Genomic DNA, 24,651 nt, shown 5'->3' with positions numbered 1-24,651 from the left:
CCGAATGCATAGTGCCAACTGCAAAGTTTGGTGGAGGAGGATTAATGATCTGGAGCTGTTTTTCATGTTTTGGGCTTGGCCCTTTAGTTCCAGTGAAGGGAAATCTTAACGCTACAGCATACAATGACATTCTAGATGAATGTGTGCTTCCAACTTTGTGGCAACAGTTTGGGGAAGGCTCTTTCCTGTTTAGGCATGACAATGGCCACATGCACAAAGTGAGGTCCATACAGAAATGGTTTGTTGACATCAGTGCAGAAGAACTTGACTGGCCTGCACAGAACCCTGACCTCAACCCCATCGAACACCTTTGGGATGAATTGGAACGCCGACTGCAAGCCAGGCCTAATCGCTCAACTTCAGTGCCCGACCTCACTAATGCTCTTGTTGCTGAATGGAAACAAATCCCCGCAGCAATGTTCCAACATCTAGTGGAAAGCCTTCCCAGAGGAGTGGAGGCTGTTATAGCAGCAAAGGGAAAAACAACTCCTCATTCCAAAATCATGGGCATTAATATGCTGTCAATGTTCGGGTGTCCACATACTTTTGGTCATGTAGTGTATATCTAAAAATATCATGGTTGATAGAATTCAGTATCTTATGCACAAGGAAATGTTTTCAGTGATGAAAAATCATTGCAAGGTCAGCGAGTTCAATGGAAGGAAAGCTAGAGCGAAGTTGAAGGAGCGCCATCGCAAATCCCCAAGCTTCCCACCAAAAGCAAAGTGGAAAGATTGTGAAAAGATCCACCAGGAATAACCAAATTTCAAATTTTGAGTTCTAAAAATCTTGTTTTGACCCATGTGACCCTAAGTCCCCCATGCCCTGGGGCATGGAACCGGGGTCAAATCCAAAAATATCATTACATATGTCATGCATCCCCTAATGTTGATTGCATACACAAAGTTTCACTAAAAAAATTAACGTTTTAAAACGTGCCTGTAATTGCATTTTTGGTATTTGACCTTTTGACCCCACCCCAGGGCCTCAAAGGATGGGTCCAAAAATGACACTGCTCTCACACCTTCTTGCCATGTGGTGATCATAATTATCAAGTTTGGTGAATTTCTGCCCAACTGTTTAGGAGGAGATAGCATGATGGACAAACAGAAAGGGCCGATTACAATATCCCCTGCCCCCCCCACCCCCATTTCTGTTTTTAAAAGTGTGGGGATATCAAAAGGCCATACTTTGATTCCAGCATTCCCAAAGTAAAAACCACATGACACAATTATTGTGCCTGGGGGAGAGGGGTGGGGGGGGGGGGGGTGAGATAAATTATCGGAGCTATCTGGTATAGTACCACCGGGCAGATGAAGGCTCATTTCCACCACACTTCAACACACTCATTCCCACTACTGAGCAGAATCGAAGTAACTGTTTGCTAATTGGTGGTTGAAGTGAGTGTGCATGTTTGAGCTTGTATCCTGCAGCTTTACCGCCCATGTCCACCTCCCTCTCTCCTTACTGTCTTGTTCGTTTCCTCACCCATTTTTCCTTCAATTGACCCTCTACCTTGCTGTTGGCGTGTTATACCACTTTCCATTATGCTCTACCTGTTCTCTTCTGTTATGTTCAATGTTCTAGCTTTTCCATGAGCCTCGACTTCTACACCAAATAACTCCATGCTTTTGCTGGAAATGTTACTGGACCTTGATTTAACCAATTGATCATCTATATGGATAAAGCTAGAAACCCCCCTGACATCAATCTGTATATCCCAAACATCACTCCCTACATTTACTCTTTTCCATTGGCAAGCGTTGTATAATCATCTATAATCAAATTATCTGTAATTTGTATGTTTGTATGTTTTAGGAAGCGTGACTACGTCTATTAATTACATACTATTGGAACGACCTTTTAATACTTTAGACCCTTTATACCTTTAGAACCCTTAGACCTTTTAAGACCCTTTAGACACCTTTTATTCATTTACCTCCCTTAGACCGTGGTATCTGTTTATATTTATCACGGAATTTCCGAACTTACCGATCATTGTAATGTCTTAATTAACAGTTATTTTTCACATCTGATGCCATATTTAATGATCGAAGTTCACCATCTCACTAGTTATATAGGTATCTGGGTTGAAATCTGAATAAAATTGGTTTTTTATGAAGCATATGGATCGACCCTCGGACATGGCGCCACGTGGTGCCTTGTGTTTATAAGTTATGAATTGTGAGAACATGACTGTTTTAAACCCCTAGTAAGATGCATCGTGGTAAAATATGTGATACTTTAATTACATTTTCTCATGATTAACCTTGGGATTACAGAGGAGTAGCATCACAAACAAACAACGCCTCATTCACTTTTATATAGAAGATACCATCGCTCCAAGTTCCTCAAAAAAGTTGTATACAGAGTCAAGGCTCATGGAAGAGCTAGTACACTGAACGGATCATGACGTAACAGGACAAAAGGTACAGTAGAGAGAGAGAGAGAGAGAGAGAGAGAGGACAACGACACCAACAGCAGATGTGAAGGACAAGATAGAGGGAGTCTTGGACAAAAAATGGGTGTGGAGAGGAATGGGGGCAGGAAAGGACAAGATGGACACAGAAGGAAACTCTTAGGAGGGAAAAACTGCAAATTTGGAAGGATAAGTGCTTGGAGTGAGGTGTGCGAGTTGGTTAAGGGGGGTAGAAAATAAAATTGTTTTGGATTGGGGATGATCTGACATGGCGGTGAATAGCCGTCTTGAAGACCTGGAGCGGAGAATGATATTGAAGAGGATGTGGAAATTTGTTCCACAGGCAGGAAAAGAAGAACAAATGAGTGGCGGCGAGCAGTGATACTGGACATAGGTAGTTTCACCAGAAGGGGGTTGATGGTGCACCGTGTCAACCCTGCAGAAACCTGGGGGTGGGGGGGGGGGGGTTCCACTGCATTAAGCTGAGCAAGGCGTGAGGCATGGGTGCCCAGAGGGGAGAGTAGAACTCCACCAAGGTGCGGATGAAACCCTTGTAGGTGGATAGGAGTTCAGGTGTACCAAGGAAGGACCTTGTTCGACGGAGGATGGCCAATCGGCGACTGGCTTTGAAGGCCAACTTTGAAATGTGGTTTGCCAGTTGTTGTACAAGATTATTAGATTCCATTATTATTCTTATTATGTCATTATAATAGTGAGGTTCGTATTGTTGATAGTTGCTCGTATTGTTTCCTCACCACGCGAATGTCAATATCATTAAAATTGTTTAGGCCACCTCCAGGACTTTAAAGGACTGAATGTGTAACACAAATGAAAAGTTGGGGAGCTTACGTTGCTAGAAAAGAAAGGAGGTGTGTGGGAGGGTGAAGAGGCGTGCAGTGGGAGGTGATTACCCAAAACAATGCAGATGTAACAATGGAAGGCGAGCAATGCAAGGGCACACAGTGGAGAGCGGAGCGATCCACCTTGGGCACCCTCAGCTAGACGAGCCAGCCCGGTTGCCTACAGTACCACAAGACACAAATAAATTAGTCCAGACAAAAACGCAGATTTATAGATAAAATAAAATAATAAATAAGTACCGAATCAAAATATTTGTACAATGGGGGGAGTAATGGAAGGGGAGGGAGAGGGCATGCGAAATGTCAGAAATTAGACCATTTTGCGCACCTAATAAAAACATGGCCCATACATGACAATTCGGTCTCACTATGGGAATGATTCACATCAAGATGAGCTCAAGATCAGTAAGAAATTAGTTACCTTATCACCAGAGAATCCAATGAACTCCAGGAGTCGCAAAACTCGTGTTGGCAACATTGAAAGCATCTAGATTCGAAACAAACGTAAATGTTAAAAACATTGTTCAAAATGACTTATGTACAAGATTGTTTCAAAGAATACCATGGGTGTTTATAGTGGAAGTGGGTTCAAAATCCAACAATAATTTTGGCCATTCCGAAAAAAAACAGTAAAAACACTTTTCCACCAATCAGTCATCATTGACATAATTCATTTTGCAAATAAAAAGGCCTATTTTATCGGGGTGAGGGAAGCTGAATGTCATTATAGCCCAACACCTATTGAGCATTATAAATGTGCTGAGTGGAGTAGAAAAGACAAAGCTGGATTCCAATACAACACAAGAAATCAACAGAACAAAGCACACAGATACGCGCACAAAAATAGGGGCAATTGTTGTGGGTGACCCACAAAATATGTTGCGGAAAAGAAAGTAAATACCCATTTTGGGGGGCAAACCCCTGATTTTTTTAATGCCATGAACAAACTTTAGCACATCATGGGCGGTGATGAAGGTTGTGGTGAAGTTTCAGCGAAATTGTGTGTGTAGTTTCAGAGAAGAAAACACATACCTATTTAGGGGGGGTCAAGATCACCCTCAGACCCCTTTAGACCCTAATGTATTTTAATGCCTTGAACAAGTTTTAGTCCATTGTGGGGTGATGAAGGTTCCCAGCCCTCTACCATTGTGGGGTGATGAAGATATACCCCGCCCCAGCCCTCTCCCTTCCACAGATCTCTCGATGTCCCTGCCCAGTAGGCACACAGACATTGGATCCACGTTGAATCAACGTCACGATTCGACGTGGACCCGAGGTTGAAAACGAGTTGGATTTGCAAATTGGATCAACGTCATTTTTACAATGTTGAATAAACGTCGTTTTTCCAACATTGATACTTTTCCAACGTCGAATAAACGTTGATACAATGTCACACTTTCAACGTCGATTGAAAGCCAAGTTGCCAACGGTGAAACAACGTTGAATGACTCGGTTTTGATGTAGGTATTAATGTTGACAAAACGACGTTGGTCTCAGGTTGGGTTTTGGTTGTCCGACGTCGCAACCTCATTCCAACCGTTATTCGACGTTGAAACAACGTCGTGTGCCCGCTGGGTGTTCTCTACTGTTGTTGTGCTTCCCTGTCTCTCCCCCTCTCGTCTCCCACTCCCTTTATTATATGTTTTTATGCGTTGTATGTGTTAACTTTTACACAAGGCTCGACTTTGTATACAAAGAAAAAAAAATCCATTTGCAATATCCCACGAAATATTTTGAGGTCGACATGGGAGTTTCATGCATTTGATGCTGAATGGCTTTGTTTCTCCACCACTTATTTAATCAACAAGACATTGTTCCAATAATTTACCATTATGCTGTCGTTGCTTTGCTTTCATGGCACATTCACCCGATTGCGTTTGCATTTTGGATCGAGCTTCATAGTTTTCTGGGAATGCTTTTAAACTTTACATTTTGCTCACGTTGCGCTTTAAACACTACCTGGTTGAAGGGAAATAAAGACGATAAGCGAAAGGAGGATCATTGCCGGAGGAGAAATGAGCTGAGGTCTGAGAAATGAGACTTTTAGAAATGAGATCCATAGCACAAGCAAAGGCATCAGAAATGGAGCTGCGATCACCGAGGGGACTTACAACATTGACAGTCCAGGCTCGGCGTATGGAAGATGCACGGCTACCTTGGCTCCGATTGCAGAGGAAGGAATACTCGGGACATTGGATTGTGACATACCGGCAATTTCAAATGGATAAATCACAGAAGCGAGCTTACGAGGGATTCTCAAGAAAGGATCATTCCATCGCCCACCTCTCCTCCTTCACCTCCGAACTCCTTGAGCGCTTCAACTTCCCACAGACCCTCGCCCTATTCCCCGTTCATGACCTCGTTAAGTCACAACAATCAGACATTCACCACCACTCCACAGAAACATCTCCAATCTCAAACAATGATATTATTGCCAAATCACAATGATACAACTGCACATACACATTACACATTCTCCTTGACTTTTCTTATGCTTTTTACACTTTGAAACCCACTAATGTAAATACGTACCATCCACTTCCAAGGATGTTGGATAGCGTTCTCTCTTGGCTTTCATATCTTGCAGATTCCTCTTTCTTGCAGATAATTGAAAATTTGTAATCTCTTCCACTCATTGTTTCTGTTGGTGTCCTCCATGGTTCAGTTAGTGGGTTGTTCTTGTTCTCAATCTCCATCCATTTCTTCGGTAGTTCAATTCACTCTTTTGCTTTCCCCTATCGTTGATACACCAATAACGCACAACTCCGTCTCCAGCTCACAGCTTAATGGACGCAAAATTCACTCGAAAAGCAGCAAGTGTCCCACTGCCACATCCATCGGGTTGACGTTGAGCCCTGCTCCTCTTCCTCCTCTTCTTCTTCACTCCCGAAATCACTTTCAACAACGACTCTCTTACCCCAGTTTCTCAAAAGTGCAATATTTCCTTCACCCTGGACTCCTCAATAACCGTGAATTCTTACCTTCACAAAATTCATCCCATACTTCCAAATCAATGGTTCCCTCTCTCATTCATATACTGATTTGCTATTGCATCGCCGCCATTGCCTTTCCCATTTTGAACCAGTACAATGCGCCCCTGTCAGAGTAGTTATTCACAACTCTCACTGCATCCCCATGACCTATCACATTAATAAGAATATTCATTCTTACTTTCATCATCTTACACTTTGCTGCACCCTCATACCTCTCTGCCCTCATATAACCATCTCACCCCTATGTCCGAACACCTCCTATCTTGTCATTGCTCTATGCACTAGCACACCAACTCCCAGCTTTGTGTCTTCTTGCTCTTCATCCTTATCCATGGATTGTCCTGTCACTCCCTCCAATCGAAATCTCATCTTCTAATGCATTTCTTTGGTCAGAGCTTTATCTCCACCCACATTGCTTTACATTTTTTTTTTACTTCCATTGCCCTTCCTTAATATTGTGTCAATTCCTTCCTTGTTATGCACGCCATGACGGTATAAGGTGCAAAAGAATGTTATTAGTTTTGATGATGAATGTCCTGCATGTAAGGGAAATGAAGATGCAAATATTTGAGTGAAAGCATTGCTAGGTCCCCACTCGGGCACTCGTCATGTCATACAATCAGGGGCGTCGAGAGTGGGGTCAGGGGGGTCGCTGCCTCGGGGCCCGGGGTCCGTTGAGGGCTCCGAGCTTCTCCTATAATTGTTTTTAAACAGTACAGTGAAACCCATCATCTGCTCATCCTCATTTTCTCATCGTTACATTTAAACCCAGAAGCTGGTTTTGCCTTCTTGCCGGAAACAAAACAACATTTTATACCGCTGTTAATGGTACAGGTTCAAACTTTACAGAAAATGGGTATTAACCAGAAATCTGCATTACAAAGAAATGGGTTTGTATCCTCTTTGTCCAAAAAAAATTGTTAACCATCTTCACACGCATGTTTTGCCAATGTTATGGAGAAATAGTGTTCAACAGTCGAGGGTGCGAATTGACTCGATCGGTCCAAACGTCCCGCTATCTCCTTTATTTTCGATCATATGGCTAAATAAAAGTGACCATTTGTTTTAAAAAAGTGATTTCTTTTTCATTAAAGAAAGTTCCTTTAAAAGTTATAAAAGAGAGAAAGGGTGGGAGTCAGGGCCCCAAAGTTTTTAAGCCTCCGGGCCCATGCTGGCTCTCGACACTCCTGCAAGTCCTGCATACAATGGTCCCCACCCGTCATGTCATACAATGGTCCCCACATGTCATGTCATACAATGGTCCCCACCTGTCATGTCATACAATGGTCCCCACCCGTCATGTCATACAATGGTCCCCGCCCGTCATGTCATACAATGGTCCCCGCCCGTCATGCCATACAATGGTCCCCACCCGTCATGTCATACAATGGTCCCTACCCGTCATGTCATACAACGGTCCCCACCCGTCATGTCATACAACGGTCCCTACCCATCATGTCATACAATGGTCCCCACCCGTCATGTCAAACAATGGTCCCCACCCGTCATGTCATACAATGGTCCCCGCCCATCATGCCATACAATGGTCCCCACCCGTCATGTCATAAAATGGTCCCCACCCATCATGTCATACAATGGTCCCCACCCATCATGTCATACAAGGGTCCCCACCCGTCATGTCATGCAATGGTCCCCACCCGTCATGTCATACAATGGTCCCCACCCATCATGTCATACAATGGTTCTCACCAGTCATGTCATACAGTGGTCCCCAACCGTCAATCCGTCATGTCATACAATGGTCCCCACCCGTCATGTCATACAATGGTCCCTACCTGTCATGTCATACAATGGTCCCCACCCATCATGTCATACAATGGTCCCCACCTGTCATGTCATACAATGGTCCCCACCCGTCATGTCATACAATGGTCCCCACCCGTCATGTCATACAATGGTCCCCGCCCGTCATGCCATACAATGGTCCCCACCCGTCATGTCATACAATGGTCCCCACCCGTCATGTCATACAACGGTCCCCACCCGTCATGTCATACAACGGTCCCCACCCGTCATGTCATACAACGGTCCCTACCCATCATGTCATACAATGGTCCTGACCCGTCATGTCATACAATGGTCCCCACCCGTCATGTCATACAATGGTCCCCACCCGTCATGTCATACAATGGTCCCCACCTGTCATGTCATACAATGGTCCCCACCCATCATGTCATACAATGGTCCCCACCCGTCATGTCAAACAATGGTCCCCACCCGTCATGTCATACAATGGTCCCCGCCCATCATGCCATACAATGGTCCCCACCCGTCATGTCATACAATGGTCCCCACCCATCATGTCATACAATGGTCCCCACCCATCATGTCATACAAGGGTCCCCACCCGTCATGTGATGCAATGGTCCCCACCCGTCATGTCATACAATGGTCCCCACCCATCATGTCATACAATGGTCCCCACCCATCATGTCATACAAGGGTCCCCACCCGTCATGTCATGCAATGGTCCCCACCCGTCATGTCATACAATGGTCCCCACCCATCATGTCATACAATGGTCCCCACCTGACATGTCATACAATGGTCCCCACCCATCATGTCATACAATGGTCCCCACCTGACATGTCATACAATGGTCCTCACCCATCATGTCATACAAAGGTCCCCACCGAACATGTCATACAATGGTCCCCACCAGACATGTCATACAATGGTCCACACCCGTCATGTCATACAATGGTCCCCACCCGTCATGTCATACAATGGTCCCCACCCATCATGTCATACAAGGGTCCCCACCCGTCATGTCATACAATGGTCCCCACCCGTCATGTCATACAATGGTCCTCACCAGTCATGTCATACAATGGTCCCCAACCGTCAATCCGTCATGTCATACAATGGTCCCCACCCGTCAATCCGTCATGTCATACAATGGTCCCCACCCATCATGTCATACAATGGTCCCCACCCGTCAATCCGTCATGTCATACAATGGTCCCCACCTGTCATGTTATACAATGGTCCCCACCCGTCATGTCATACAATGGTCCCCACCTGTCATGTCATACAATGGTCTCCACCCATCATGTCATACAATGGTCCCCACCTGTCATGTCATACAATGGTCCCCACCCATCATGTCATACAATGGTCCCCACCTGTCATGTCATACAATGTTTTTTTCTCGGTGGATACAAATACAAAGAACAAAATAATATATTTTGTCCTTCCGACAGTTTTCAACATCGGGGAGAGGAGTGTGGGAGTAAAAGCCTATGTTATTGATGAGATAGTTAAAACAAGATAATTTGATAAACTGTATTAAAAATTTTGTAAAATACAGGAATGGAGAATGTAAAGTGCAGAGATGAATGTATGAAGGAGTCACCAAGTTGAACATTCCAATTCCTAGATGAAGCCCACCCAGGAACTGCGTTTGGGTTTGTCCGTGCATCGAAACCGTCCGCAGAAGCTGTTCACATTCCCTGAGAAAAAACAAAGGAAGAGGACAAGATAACGTTACTTTTCTTAACATTGAGATTTGGTGAAAGCACAAGTTTTCAGTGTTAACTTGAAAAGTATTATTCTAAATAGAGTTACAATAAGCTGAGGTATGCACAACTCCCCCTCCAGTCCTCAGTGCTCTTGAAGTATGAACATTAACCTCTGCCTTTTGTTGATGTAACACTTAAATAGTTTAAAAGTGTGAATTAACGTCTCATAAATTAAACGTTTACCTGTCCGGGAATGAAACATTTCAGCGTAACCTGCATCTGCAATAACATTTTCAATTCTTCAGTTCATGTCACGTCGTTCAAATCTGGCCGATATGAACTGAAATGCAGTTCACTGGAAGACGTACAATTTCCTCACTTGATTCACTTTACTGCACTGCTTAGAAGAAACTGTTTACAGAGGATTTAGAGCTCATTAATAACCACTATGACCACAGAATAAAATTGGCAAAACAATTTTAAGAATTACTTCTTGCACAATACAAAATATATAAAATACAGTACTCCACACGAATAGCTGTAGAGTTTAATTGAAACACATGCACATGCATGCACTCCACACGCACGCACACACACATACACACGGACACAACACACGCACACACAGTGAATGTACATAGGCTTTGGAAGCCTTTCATTAACAAATCACCAGCCAAATCACTGGGGAATACCAATCCACCCAAACACTATCAATCCATGGATGCGTTTCTTGCTTACTGACAGTCACCTTGGTAAGTGATGCCTTTTATCTATTTTCAATGGTGTAAATGAAAGTTTTTGTTTGTTTGTCTGCACACGCTAATCTCCTGAACGGTGAAAGATAGGAAGAAACCTCGGAAACAAAAAATGTCAGGACGGGCCCCGGGAAGGTTATAGGCTAGAACAGGTGGTGAGGCCGGTCGAGGCCACCTCGCCCGGGCTGGGCCCATTTTGCAATTAAAAGCTGACCTGAATGATAGTAGTCAATCTTCTACGGCCACGAGTAAAAGCTGAATTATAGTAGTAAATTCATTCAAAAATAATTTAAAATGTCGGGACGGGCCCCGGGAAGGCTAAAGGCTAGGTGGCGGGGCCGGTCGAGGTCGCATCGGCCGAGCCGGGCCCATTTTGCAATTAAAAGCTGAGCTGAATTATGGTAGTCGATCGTCTACGGCCGCAGGTAAAAGCTGAATTATAGTAGTAAATTCATTCAAAAAGAACCAAAAATGTCAGGACAGGCCCCGGGAAAGTTATAGGCTAGGTGGTGAGGCCGATCGAGGCCGCCTCAGCCAGGCTGGGCCCATTTCGCAATTAAAAGCTGAGCTGAATTATAGTAGTCAATCTTCTACGGCCGCGAGTAAAAGCTGCATTCTAGTAGTAAATTCATTCAAAAAGAACCCGGGCAACGCCGGGTGCTTTCGGCTAGTTTTAAATATAAATATAAAGAGGTGATGAAATCAAACATTATAACAAAGTAAAAGAAGTGTACTTCGGGCCCAAGGATGTGTACACATGTATGCATCCTGTCTCTAAGGCCAAGGTTCACGACCATACAAACACGTGCATCCTAGCTCGCAGGGCCAGAGCGCATGACCATACAATAATTGGGTACCACTGGCCATCATCAACATTGTTATGAAAATGGTAAAAATAAATAAAATAAAACAAAACATAGTAACAAAGTTGAGGATATGCACCTTGGCCACAAAGCGGAATTACGCAATCCAACACAGCTTGTCAAACGAGTGTACTCATGTACATCAACCCGAAGGCTGAAGTACATGGTCAAATAAATACATGCATCCTATCCCACAGGGCTAGAATGTTGGTCATACAATAACAGGGAACCACTCAGACAGAATGGATTCCTCCAGGAGTTGAGCTAGCAGTTTGTTCCGTGATTGAGTACAACGAGCACATCTTGAATGGAATTGTGACCAAAACCGCTTTGAAACAAGGATCTTGATAACAAGGGGTGCCTGCCACACCTCCATCCTGTTTAGGTATCCATTACACAGCTACCAAGATCTCTAAAGTTTAGCTTAGAAGAACGATATCAAAATTTAAGATGAGTTGGTAAAAAGAGATGAAGTGCTAAAAAACAAACAAACAAAAATGAAAAATCACTTCGAATTTGATTTTGGCTTAGTTCACTCATAGAACTCACAGAGCCTGGTGTTGGCTTAGCGGTTAGGGTGCCGGCTTGGGATCCTAGGATCCTGAGTTTGAATCCCGGTCGATCGCTGAATTAACGCCAGGGGGGTTGACTCAGCCTGTCATCGTTCCGAGGTCGGCAAATTGAGCATCAGCTTGCTGGGATGAATGATCCCGGTGTGTACCCCGGTTTAGAATAGGTGCACCGTATCCCTGTGCATCGTAAGAGGCGACTAAGGGTTGGCATCAGGAAGGGCATCTGGCCATAAAAACATTGCCTCAAACAGGGAACCATGATTGTCATGGGGCCCGCAAGGCTAGCCCCCGCTCTAGCGGGGGGAAATGGCCTTAAAACGATCATTCATTGATATATTCACTCATACAGCAACACTTGGCAAAAGAGAACAAAGTGGAATGGCACTCAGAGCATCCTTCTGACCTCAAAATTAATTGGTGGTTCAATTCAATGACCTGATACGCAAATCGCCTTTACATTTTAAGTTATTCGGATGAAAATTGACAATTTTAGAAATTTGGCCTATGTTGACCTTAAAAATAGTTGGTGGTTGAATTCAGTTAGCTGATATCCAAATCCTATTCAAATTTCAAGTCAATCGAATGAAAATTGAGGATTTTAGAAATTTGAAGAAAAGTGGTTGACCTTTGGCCTATGTTGACTTTTTGACTTCAAAAATAAATAGGATTCTGTTGGACCACCAACTCTACTATTTGGTGAAGTTTCGTGAAGATCAGTTTAAAATTGTGACCTGCAGGCAAGTATAAGTGACCGGACAGACAAACAAATACACAAACACACAAACCGGAGTGATCAACATACTTGTCAAAAGTTTTTTGGAAAAGTAATAAAACAGAGAGCCCACCGACTTGTCTGTAATGAAAGCAACAGGCCTAGAGCTTTGGTCTCATAGTGGGAGATGTAAATAATTCTGAGAGCTGTATTTGCTTCAGAATCCAGGAGAGGGAGAGAGAAAGAGAGAGAGGGGTGATGCTGGGGCACAAGCCCATAGAGGAGGGCAGTTATCAGCATGTGATTGAGATGATCCATTTTTGCACTCTTCTTGTGAATGGCAGTGAAGGTAGCTACTAACTACCAGGGTGATGGGAGGTGGCTAAAGAAGGACAGCCTGAAAAGAGCAGACAGATGAGAAGTAAAAGTCGCAGAGCAGCACCGGAAAACAATCTAGGTCCATCACCGATGAAGAGTCGACGCTAGACAGAACCATTTCTAGCATTTCCGTGAGAAACACAAAGTTAAGAAGGCAATGGGTACGAGTGGTGGGCAAGGTAAGGTCAGGATAGTGTTAGGACGGGTTGGGTACACAAGATTTGAAGACAAGTACCAAGTTTTTACATTCAGCCTCATCTTGAGCATAGTCTGCGTTGATGCCATTTGGAGTAGGGAGGACATGGAGGAGGAGCACCTGCAAGAAACAGACTTGACAAAGCACCACCATGATATTGAGGAAGGAGATGAATTGGAGAGTTAAGCCTCGAGATTTCCAAAATGATAACTTATGGCCTGCCCAAGGGTGGGCACACACTTGTTACAAGTCTTAAAGAGTGATCTAGAGGTGCCCTCAATCAGGTTCCACTTCTTCTTTACAAAAATTGTCAAGGTTCGTAAAATAGGTCTCCACGTGAAAGATCTAAAACTCAGAGTGTAGGAAGCTGCTTGTGAAGGGGTGAGAGAGAAGATTAATAGAGATGGTTTGGAGAATTTAGCGTTGTCCCTATAGTTGTACAATCATGAATGAGAAGAAAAGAAGAAGAACCACCTTTAGGGGTCATTTTTCCCCACAGAGCAGGGGTTTGGCCTTTTTTTGGGCACCGTGGTCCCCTTTTTGAAGCAATGTTTTATGGCCGGATGCCCTTCCTGCCGCCAACCCTGTGAGTTGCCTTCTTGCGACACACAGGGAATTACCAGTGAACTGGTACTCAATTTGCCGACCTCGGAAGGATGACAGGCTGAGTCAACCCCCCTGGTGTTAATTCAGCGATCCACCGGGATTCGAACCCAGGATCCTTGGATCCCAAGCCGGCACCCTAACCGCTAAGCCAACACCAGGCTCAATCATGAATTCATGACTCAACTCAATTCAATCATGAATTCATGATTCAACTCAATTCAATCATGAATGAGAGAAAGAAAATATTGATGATTAATTAGACGTCAGATGTGAACCAGCTGTTAACAGGTGTTCCACAATGAGAAAAGATTTAAAAGGTCAGATTTTATTTTTATTTTTTTTGTATACAGAATCGAGGCTCGTGTAAGAGCTAACTAACATTTACAAATCAAACAGACAAACACACAAACACACACACACACACACAGAGTGCCACAACACACACAAACAAATCAAATAGACAAACAAAGTATATAACAAGTACAGATACATTCAAAGTACACCGCCCCCATGCCAAATAATTAAATATCCTACAGCGCGGCATTGCCGGGGCGCCTCCGGCGCCCGGCAATACCGCAGTGCAGCTCCGAGAGGCTGCATTGGGAGGGGGAGAGGAATACACTAATTGATTGATTAATCGTATAATGAAAATCAATAAAAGATTATCACAAAATATTTTCTTAATCAATTGGCTAATAGCGTAACTAAACCACTTGTTCTTCATCCGAAGATGTATCTTTTAGAAATTTAATTAAATGAGTCATTAATAAAAAAATTAAATAATTAATTGATTAATCAATAAATAATTAATCGATTAATCAATAAATGATTAATAGATGAAATGATTAATCAATAAATCAAAAATATCCTTGATAGCCACATCACTTGGTCACTCATGTCCAAATATTTGCTTCCGAGCTCAAAAGGTGCCTGAGATATTGGCCAAATGAGAAAGAAAATAAATAAATGATTAATAATGAAAATAAATAAACATTAATCATAAAAAAATTAAATTATTAATCAATTCGGTCAAAGAACACATAAACCACCACCATTTCATCAGAATCTGTAACATTAAAAAAAAAAAGTTTTAGTCATTAATCGAATAATTAAATAATTAATCGATTAATTGATTAATTGATTAATTGATTAATTAATAAATCACAAATAGCCTTTGCAGCCAAATCACCTGGTCATTGGCATGTCCAAATATCAGCTTCCTAACTCAAAAGGTGCCTGAGTTAATGGTCAGAAGAGAAAGGAAATTTGATTAATTAAATAAGTACTTAATTAATCGCTAATAATTAAATAACTCCTCAATTATTTGATTAATGAAAAAAAAAAAATAGTGTTTTTGACAAAGGACTTGCTCACTACTGTGCCGAAATTTCAGCTTCCCAGCTCAAAGGATGGCTGAGATATCGCCCGGACAAACAAACAAACAAGAAAGCAAGAAAACAACCAGGGTGAAAACTGAGTACTACTCCCTTTCAGCGTGCGTCACTGCCGAGCCCCCTTCAGTGCCCGGCAATGACGTTTTGCAATGCCTGGAGACGGCATAGGAAAGGTGCGGTGTACAAAAAGGGGAGCGATAGACAAGATGGGGAGAGAAGGGGAAGCACACAAACACAACATTTGAGAGCAGGGACATCGGGAGATCTGTGGGAGGGAGAGGGCGTGGGGGGAGGAGGCGTGGGAAGGAGGGGGGGGGGGGAGAAGTATAAAATACAAAGACACCAAGGACTTCCAGGAAAGAAGTTGGTATTTCAAAAAAGTGGCTTTGGGGTGAAATTAGCGCGGGTAGAAAAGATCAAGGTTTTGGATGGGGGAAGATAAGAGATGGTGGTGACCAGCTGTTTTAAAGACCCGGAGGGAGGAGTGGGATTGAAGAGAGTGAGCGAGTTTGTTCTAGAGGCGGGAGAAAAGAGGAATGAAGGAGTGAAGGTGAACAGAGAGTCTTGATTTTGGCAGTTTAACCATAAGAGGGTTGCAGGCAGATCTTGTGCGACCTGTAGGAATATTTGGGGTACAGAGCCCAGAGAGAGCTGGGGGAGCAAGGCCGGAGAGGAGTCGGTAGAAGACGGAAAGACCACCAACCTGCCTGCGGTGAGTAAATGAAAGGCCCTCGGAGATAGCTTCATCGTGGGAGATTCCAATGATTCTGAACGCTTTGGTTTCAACAGCGTGAAGACGAGCTAGGTGTGAGGCAGGAGCACCAGCCCAGAGGGGAGAGCAGTATTCCATTGAGCTGCGGATGAAAGCCTTGTATGTGGTGAGGAGCTCAGGTGTGCCAAGGAAAGACTTCGCACGACGGAGGATGCCCAGTCGGCGACTGGCTTTGGAGGCCAGATTTGAAATGTGGTTTTCCCAGGAAAGATCATGGCAGATAGTGAGACCCAAAAGCTTGAGTGACAGAACTTCTTGGAGAGGATTATTCAGAAAGTGGATGGAAGGGTTGTCCAGTCGGTCTTTTCGGAGAGACATTGTAAGAGTGTGAGATTTGCCAGGATTGAAAGACATGTTCCACTTGTTTGACCAGTCTGTGATTTTGTCCAGGTCTGCAGAGAGTGAGGAGGCTGCAGACTGCTGATCTGAGGGATAAGAAATGGAGCGGCAGAGAGTGGAGTCATCAGCAAAGAGATAGAGAGGATTTTCAAGAGAGTCAGAGAGATCATTGATGAAGACCAGAAAAAGCACAGGGCCCAGAACACTGCCTTGGGGAACTCCAGCCTGAACAGGAAGAGGAGATGAGAGAAACCCATTTAGGGCCACACGTTGACTACGACTAGAGAGGAAGTCCACCAGCCATGCGTGGAGATTTCCATGGATACCAAAGGATGAGATTTGGTGAGCAGAGCAGGGTGCCAGACCGTATCGAAGGCACGTGATATGTCAAGGGAGACAGCTCAAATTTCTTGTTTGGCATTGAGGACCTCCATCCATTGTTGAGACAGCAGACGCAGCATGTCCAGAGTCGAGTGACCAGGTCTGAAACCAACTTGATGATCAGAGATCAAGCCATTGGAGGAGAGGAAAGATTTCATATCCGAAGCAATGATGGATTCCATGACTTTGCTGATAATTGGGAGAAGGCTGATTGTTCTGTAATTGCTGGGATCTGTTTTTGCACCTTTTTTGTGCAAAGCGGTGATATTGGCTGATTTACAAGATGCTGGCAGATGACCTTGAGCAAAAGAGAGGGTGAAGAGAACAGAGAGAGGGAGTGAAAGAGCGGAAGAACAGGATTTTAGGACCCGTGGGTTGATGCCGTCAGGTCCAGTTGCAGAATCAGAGTCGAGGTTTGATAGAAACTTTTCCACCTTGTCAGGAGGAAAGGACACAGAGACCAGGAGCAGCTGGGTACGACTGGGTACGGTGGGTACAGAGAGGGATGGGTTTGGGACACAAGATTTAGAGGCAAACACAGAGTTGAGGCATTCAGCTTTTTCACGTGCGGAGTCAGCTGTGTAGCCGTTTGAAACGTAGATTTGATTTGTGAAGGGCTATGGCATGCTTTAGGCCTGACACAGAGTTGTGAGCCATGGGGAGGGCCTCCAAGGTAGCAGTGGAAGTGTGATTTTCATGAAATATTCCAGGCTGAGAGAGTGAATTGTATGGTGAGGTCTTCTCCACATGACTCCATGCACCAAGGCCTGGGCAGAAGGCAGGAAAGCTGAAACAGGAGAGAACTAGAACGGCACTCAGTAGAGAGCATACCCCCGCAGACGTTGGCCATATCACTCAATGGCGACGAATCACTTTAAGATTTCTCCTAGTTGGATCTGGATCAAGATCTTCAGCTTCACATGCAAAACTACATTTAGCTTTTGCTCATTTTTGGGCAATATCATGTAAACGGCCCTTTTAAAAGCCATCACGTGTCTAAATTCACCCCTTGCCGAGTGCACCTCATATACGAACACAACAACCTTCTTGTTCATTCGAGAGGCTGCACGGTTATTACGTGAGCAGACGCTCTTTCCGATTGCTACAAGCACCTGTTCTACATTTACCTCGCTCGGAGGGTCGCACACCAGCCAATGCTTGCGAGTGAGCGACCCCTACATGCTATTCCTCAAACAAAGGTTTTCCATAATGAACCTAAATTAAATAATAAACTAGAACGTCACTCAGTAGAGAGCATACCTCCACCTGCTTGGCCATATCACTCAGTGGTGAAGAATCACTTAAAAAATTATACGAGCCGGATCCGGATCCGGATCTTCAACAAAATTTAATCGATTCGTCCTTGTCAGACACACAACCTGTCCACCAAGTTTCGTCCAAATCCGTCCATAACATTTTAGGATATCCCGTTATGTATCGTTTTTGGCCCTATCTCCCAATGGTGAAGAATCACTTTAAAAAAAAAATTCTCATATCCGAATCCATATTCAGATCTTCACCAAAATCGAATCGAATCGTCCTTGTCAGACACCCAACCTGTCCACCAGGTTTCGTCCAAATCCGTCCATAACTTTTTGAGATATCCTGCTATGTATCGTTTTTAGCACAATATCTCAATGGTGAAGAATCACTTAAAACATTCTAGTAGCCGGATCAGAATCCGGATCTTCACCAAAATCGAATCTTTTCGTCGGTGTCACATACGCTACATCTCTGCCAAATTTCGTCCAAATCTGTCCACAACTTTTTGAGATCTTTAGTTCACAAACGGACAGACAGACAGGGGTGAAAACATAACCTCCATCCACCTTTGGTGGCGGAGGTAATGGAATGATTATGCATGCGAGAAAGAATGTGGTTGTGAAAGAATTCTAACTGCTATTGATGTTCAAAGTGGTGGTGAGGCCTGACTAGTCATAATGAGACAAAGCAGAATGCAACCCAGACTCGTCACCACATATGCCATCATTTGTGAGTCTTGTCTAAGAAGGCCAGAGAGGCAAGACAAGCAGCCAGATAAGGTTCTTTTGAACATGTTGCTAAAGGTTCCTACAGGAAAGTTTGTCTTTACCAGATCCAGAAATGAGCTTGGTCAATCAAGTGCAAATTGCATCAGAAAGCCTAATGACTGCGTGAGGCCTGCTGCTGCTGTGATACCATGGTCTTTGGGGTCTTTAGTGAGAGTCTCATCCTCTATCCAGGTGGTGAGGGCTATAGGGGAGAGAGAGGAGGAGACAGACTGCAACCCCACCATGAGCATGAGTCTTATCAAGGTGGTGCAAAGTGACGTCAGTGGATAACAAGTGAGTCATGACTATCTTGTGGGAGAAAGGTTTTAGTTATGCAGATAATGTCGAGGGAAGTGGGATGAGGAGGGGCGTGGGAGGAAGAGGCTGAAGACACCTGTAATAAAATATGCATAACAATAAGCCATAGACCTCTGGTGTTGGGGGTACATACAATTAAGTTTGGACCACGCAGGTGCTGCAGGCATTTGCAAAAAGAGGGGGGAGGGGGATGTAGGGAGCAAGTGGAATGGTGAGAACTTACTTGTAGCTCTGGAAACTGTTTCGTAGCTTGATTCCACCTTTAATGAAGTTCATCAAGTTTTCATCCTGGAAAGTGGAAAAGGTATGATATAAACGAAATATACGTTAAGGAAAATAAATGAGAATGACATTCAAAGTACACCGCCCCCATGCCAGATAAATAAATATCCTCCAGCGTGGCATTGCCGGGGCAATGGCGTGAAGCTGGAAGGTGTGAAAGCATTTTGCTACCTCGGAGACATGCTGAATGGAGAAGGTGGATCAGACTCGGCAACGGTTGCTGGAGTGAGATGTGCATGGAAGAAGTTTCGGGAACTGAGTGGCGTGCTGATGAGGAGGGGAGTGTCGTTGAAGCTGAAGGGAAAGGTGTATGCTGCATGTGTGAGAAGTGTCATGATTTATGGGAGCGAGACATGGGTAATGAACGTAGAGCAGCAACGAAGGCTGGAAAGGGTGGAAATGCGAATGGTTCGGTGGATGTGTGGAGTATCGTTGAGAGAGAGGAAGACAAATGATGAATTGCGAAAGATGATGGGAATAGAGCCTGTGATGGATGCTGTGAAGAGGAACAGGTTGAGATGGGTTGGTCATGTGTTGAGGAAGGATGAAAGTGACTGGTTGAGAAGAGTGATGGAAATGAATGTAGAAGGAAGTAGAGGACGGGGAAGACCGAGAAAGACTTGGCTAAGGATGGTCGAATAAGAAATGCGGGCAAGGGGGTTAACAAGGGGAGATGCAGAAAATAGGGCAAAATGGAGAAGATTGTCATTGGGCCCGCAAGGCTAACCCCCACTCTTGCAGGGAAAATGGCCTTTAAATGCCTGTTGTTGTTGTTGTTGTTGTTGTTGTTGTTGTGGCATTGCCGGGGCACCTTAGGTGCCCGGCGATACCGCCGTGCAGCACGTCGAGACGGTATTGGGAAGGAGAGGTGTACAATAATTGATTGATTAATTGTTTAATTAAAATCAATAAATAGTAATCGTAAAAAAAATTCTTAATCAATTGGCTAATAACAAACCTCAACCGCCAATGTTTAATCCGAAGCTGTAACTTTTTGAAAATTAATTAATCAAAAATTAAATAATTAATTGATTAATCAATAACTAATAAATCGATTAATTGATTAATCAATAAATAATTAATCGATTAATTGATTATTCAATAAATCAGAAATATCCTTTATAGCCAAATCACTTGGTCAGCTTCCAGAATATCAGCTTCCTAGCTCAAAAGGTGCCTCAGATAATGCCCATAAGAGAAAGGAAATAAATAAGTACTTAAGTAATCGATAATAATTAAGTAATTAATCAATTAATCGATTAATCAAAAAAACAAAAATACCATTTTTGACAAAGTACTTGCTCACTATTGTGCCGAAATTTCAGCTTCCTAGCTGAAAGGATGGCTGAGATATCGCCTGGACAAACAAACGAGAAAACAGACAAACAACCGGAGTGAAAACTGAGTACTCCTTTTCAGCACGTGTCATCACCGGGCCCCCGTTGGCACCCGGCGATGACTCATGCAGCGCCTGGAGATGGCATAGGAAAGGAGCAGTGTACAATAATTATGAATAGGTGGGAGGTGGGGGTTTTAACAAACAGCTTAGACACCTGTTGCTGCCCTCCGGCATCATCAACAAGTAATGGCAACCTGAACGCTGTTCGACATGACATAAGCATAATGTGCAGCATGCTAGGGAAACCAAGGAAAACTGGGAAGCCTGATTTGCATTCTCTTTTGCATCATTATAGTGACCTCACCTTTTCAACCAAATCAAATTGACAAATGGATGGAAAGTGGGACCAGGTGGGAGAAAACCTCACCGAAAGCGAGTTCAGCAATCCAGGGAGAGATTTCTCCAAGGCAATCGACACGGCAAGTGGGCAAGGGAAGCATTTTAAGCACTACTCTCAGATGATTGTTTCTACCTTCAGACATAATTAACAAGCATAAAATGAGATAATAAGAAAAGCAGATAACAAGCAACCTGTATACAGTTTGATGTCACTTATTATATTGGGTTGCGCCCACTCCAGTGCAGTATTCTGGACTACATTATTATCAGATGATTGGGCTGTGATATGATGGCCTCGATGTGTCTGAGCTGAACTGTCCAGCCCGGGTTTGAATACAGTTCCAGCTATAAACTGCCATCCTAGTGTTTCACAAGCAGGGAGATTAATCAGTGTGTGTACCGTCCCGCGTATGGCCATTAAACAGGTGTCCCAACTGCCAGCATTCGTTAGTGGACGTTAAATATTCCATGGTGTCCTTCGGGAAGATTATGTCACCTATCGCCAGCACCATGAACAAATTCCAAATCTGTGCCCTAACTGACACTGGTTGTTGCATCAGCGGCACACCAGGCCCTCAGCCATAGATTGCCACCCTGCAGCCTTGTGCTGCATACGAACGAAGAAGAAGCACAGCATTGTGATGCCCAAGACAACTGTTTGTAATTATAAGGACTTCTGAGAATGTCATTTCTAACTTTAAAAAGCTGTAGTTGTGATTAGCAATTACATTAATTGCAAGATTGCTTTCGTTCCCTGTTTTTTGTCCCAGTCTTTCACCCCATACTTCCTTGTTTAAAATCTCAACTCGGGGAAAAAAAAAAAAAAAAATTTTTTTTTCCTTCTCTGCTCTAATTCGTTTATTCGTTGTTCTTATTTGTTCGTTCGTTCTTCGACCACGTTGTTCGTGATCACGTGATCACGTTGTAAAAAATGTTTAAACTTTCCCCTGAATAACTGTATTCTGTCATATATTATAACATCCTTTTCTTCTTCCTCGAAAAGGATGCTTTCGACTTACTCACCAAATCTATTCATTCCAAAAATAATTTCATCTCTTACAGTGCCTCTTTCATACATTCCCTAAACTCTACAGCACTCCACCCCACCTTCAGCGTCCTCAAACGTATTTTTGACTCGAAGGTCTCAAGAAACTCTTTTTGCAATAAATGTTCGTTTCCCATTAATCGTACACTTTTCAAAATCCAATCTCACCCCTCCCCTCCAAATCTTCCCCATCACCCCTTCCCTCCAAAACTTCCCCATCACCCCTCCCCTCCAAAACGTCCCCTTCACCCCTCCCCTCCAAATCAAGCCCCTTGCCGCTCCCCTCTTAATCTTCCCAATCACCCATCTCTTTCATATATTTCCACTTGCCCCTGCCCTCCAAATCTACCCCATCACCCATCCCTTTCAAATCTTCCCCCTTGCCCCTCCCCTCCAAATCTTCCCCATCACCCCTTCCCTCCAAAACATCCCCATCACCCCCCCCAAAAACTTCCCCATCACCCCTCCCCTCCAAATCTACCCCCTTGCCCCTCCCCTCCAAATCTTCCCCATCACCAATCTCTTTCAAATATTCCCCCTTGCCCCTCCCCTCCAAATCTTCCCCATCACCCATCCCTTTCAAATCTTCCCCATTGCCCCTCCCCTCCAAATTTCCCCTTCCCCCCTTCCCTCCAAAGCTTCCCCATCACACCTCCTCTCCAAAACTTCCCCATCACCCCTCCCCTCCAAATCTACCCCCTTGCCCCTCCCCTCCAAATCATCCCCATCACCCATCTCTTTCAAATGTTCCCCCTTGCCCCTCCCCTCCAAATCTTCCCCATAACCCATCCCTTTCAAATCTCCCCCCTTTCCCCTTCCCTCCTAAACTCCCCCCACACCCTTCCCCTCCAAGACTCTCCCTCGCACCTCCCCTCCTAGACTCCCCTCTCACCCCTCCTCCTCAAAGCGTCCTCCCCGCATCTTCACCCTTCCAACTTTCACCTTCATCTCCCCCAACCTTCTGCCTCGCTCTTCCCCCTCCTCAAATAACACCTCACTGTGCCTCACCCAATCACCATCAAACCTTTTTTCCGCCCCATTCTTCCCTTTCTCCAAGCTATTCTGAAATCTCTGACACACCTTCAACAGCTCTTCCTACCTCTTCCTCCTCTTCCACATCTTACCCTACCCCTCACCCCCTGTTCTGTATCTGATGCTCCCCCTTCCTCTTCATTAACGGTATGGACCTCAAACATCCGGGGCCTTCGCTCAAACTTGACTGATCTCTCCATACAGGTTGCTTCTGACAAACCAGACGTGATCTGCTGAACAGAAACTTTCCTCCTTCATGATGTCTCTGATTCCTTGGTATCTCTCCCAGGTTACTCCCTCCTCCGGTATGACAGACCCGAGCCTCGTCCTGGAGGTGGGGTTGCTATCTTTATAAAAAAACTCTCTTCCTCACTTGCCCTGCACTGCCCTCTCTCCACCTCACCCCCAGGAATACCTTTGGCTGCGGCTTCCCCTTCGCTCCCACCTTTTGTTCATATGTGTGTTTTACCGTCCACCAAACAGTGATGACTCCATCTACATCTCGCTGTCTGATAATATGGACCAACTTCTATCGACCCATCTCAACTCTCTCTTCCTCATATGTGGTGATTTCAATAATTGTCACCATGCCAGTTGGCTGGGTGTGGGTACCTCTCTCACCAGCCATGGCTCTTCAGCAAAGGACTTCTGCGACTCACTGGGACTGACACAATCTGTCAATTTCCCGACCGGGATCTCAGTCAACGGAGCATCTTTTCTTCTGGACTTGGTTATGACTAACTTCCCTGATAATGTCTGCTGCTCTTCTTCTGCTCCAATCGGCTCATCTGATCATGTGCTTGTTAAAGTGGACATCTCTCTGACCATTCTCAGAGAGCCTCCTCAACGTCGACGAGTCTGGCATTTCACTCAGGCCAACTGGCACGGTCTTCAAGCAGCCATCAATCATCTGGACTGGTCTCCCATCTCTACCGCCTCTGACATCAACTCATCCTGGGAATTCTTCCAAAGTAAATTGCTCTCTCTCATGCACAGATTTATCCCATCTCGTCTTCAGTTGTCATACCCTTCCTCCCGTCCATGGTACACGGAATCTTGTGGTGAGGCTGTTGCCCAGAAACAACTTGCTTTCGTCTCCTGGAAAGCAAATCCAACGGAAGGAAATCTCATTTCCTTTCACAAAGCCCGAAACAAGTGTGTGTCCACCCTCAGGAGAGCCAGGAAACAATATCTCTCCGTTCTCAAGACCAAACTCTCTTATCTGTCTCCCTCTTCCAAATCCTGGTGGCATCTGGTCAAATCTGTTTCTGGTGTTGGTTCCCCCTCCATCCACTCCCTCACCTCAAACGGCTACACGGCTGACTCTGCACGTGAAAATGCTGAATGCCTCAACTCTGTGTTTGCCTCTAAATCTTGTGTCCCAAACCCATCCCTCTCTGTACCCACCGTACCCAGTCATACCCAGCTGCTCCTGGACTCTGTGTCCTTTCCTCCTGACAAGGTGGAAAAGTTTCTGTCAACCC

At 44.5% G+C, this 24,651-nt stretch overlaps 1 protein-coding gene across 2 annotated transcripts in view; it reads right to left on the bottom strand.

Moving 5' to 3' along the window:
* The window catches only part of LOC137428960 (tetratricopeptide repeat protein 39B), a 133,895-nt gene that overhangs the window by 19,992 nt on the left and 89,252 nt on the right, over positions 1 to 24,651 (bottom strand). For both annotated transcript variants that reach the window (XM_068118879.2, XM_078780856.1), the window contains 4 exons: positions 19,294 to 19,358; positions 9,649 to 9,745; positions 3,701 to 3,766; positions 3,331 to 3,439 (listed from right to left, as the gene is read on the bottom strand). In XM_068118879.2, coding sequence (XP_067974980.2) covers positions 3,331 to 3,439; positions 3,701 to 3,766; positions 9,649 to 9,745; positions 19,294 to 19,358 — 337 coding nt within the window. The remainder of the gene's footprint in view (positions 1 to 3,330; positions 3,440 to 3,700; positions 3,767 to 9,648; positions 9,746 to 19,293; positions 19,359 to 24,651) is intronic.

This window comes from Myxine glutinosa, chromosome 6, assembly GCF_964187855.1.
Source record: "Myxine glutinosa chromosome 6, kmMyxGlut1.1, whole genome shotgun sequence".
Lineage (NCBI taxonomy): Eukaryota > Metazoa > Chordata > Myxini > Myxiniformes > Myxinidae > Myxine > Myxine glutinosa.
This window is presented reverse-complemented; position numbering and strand designations above follow the sequence as displayed.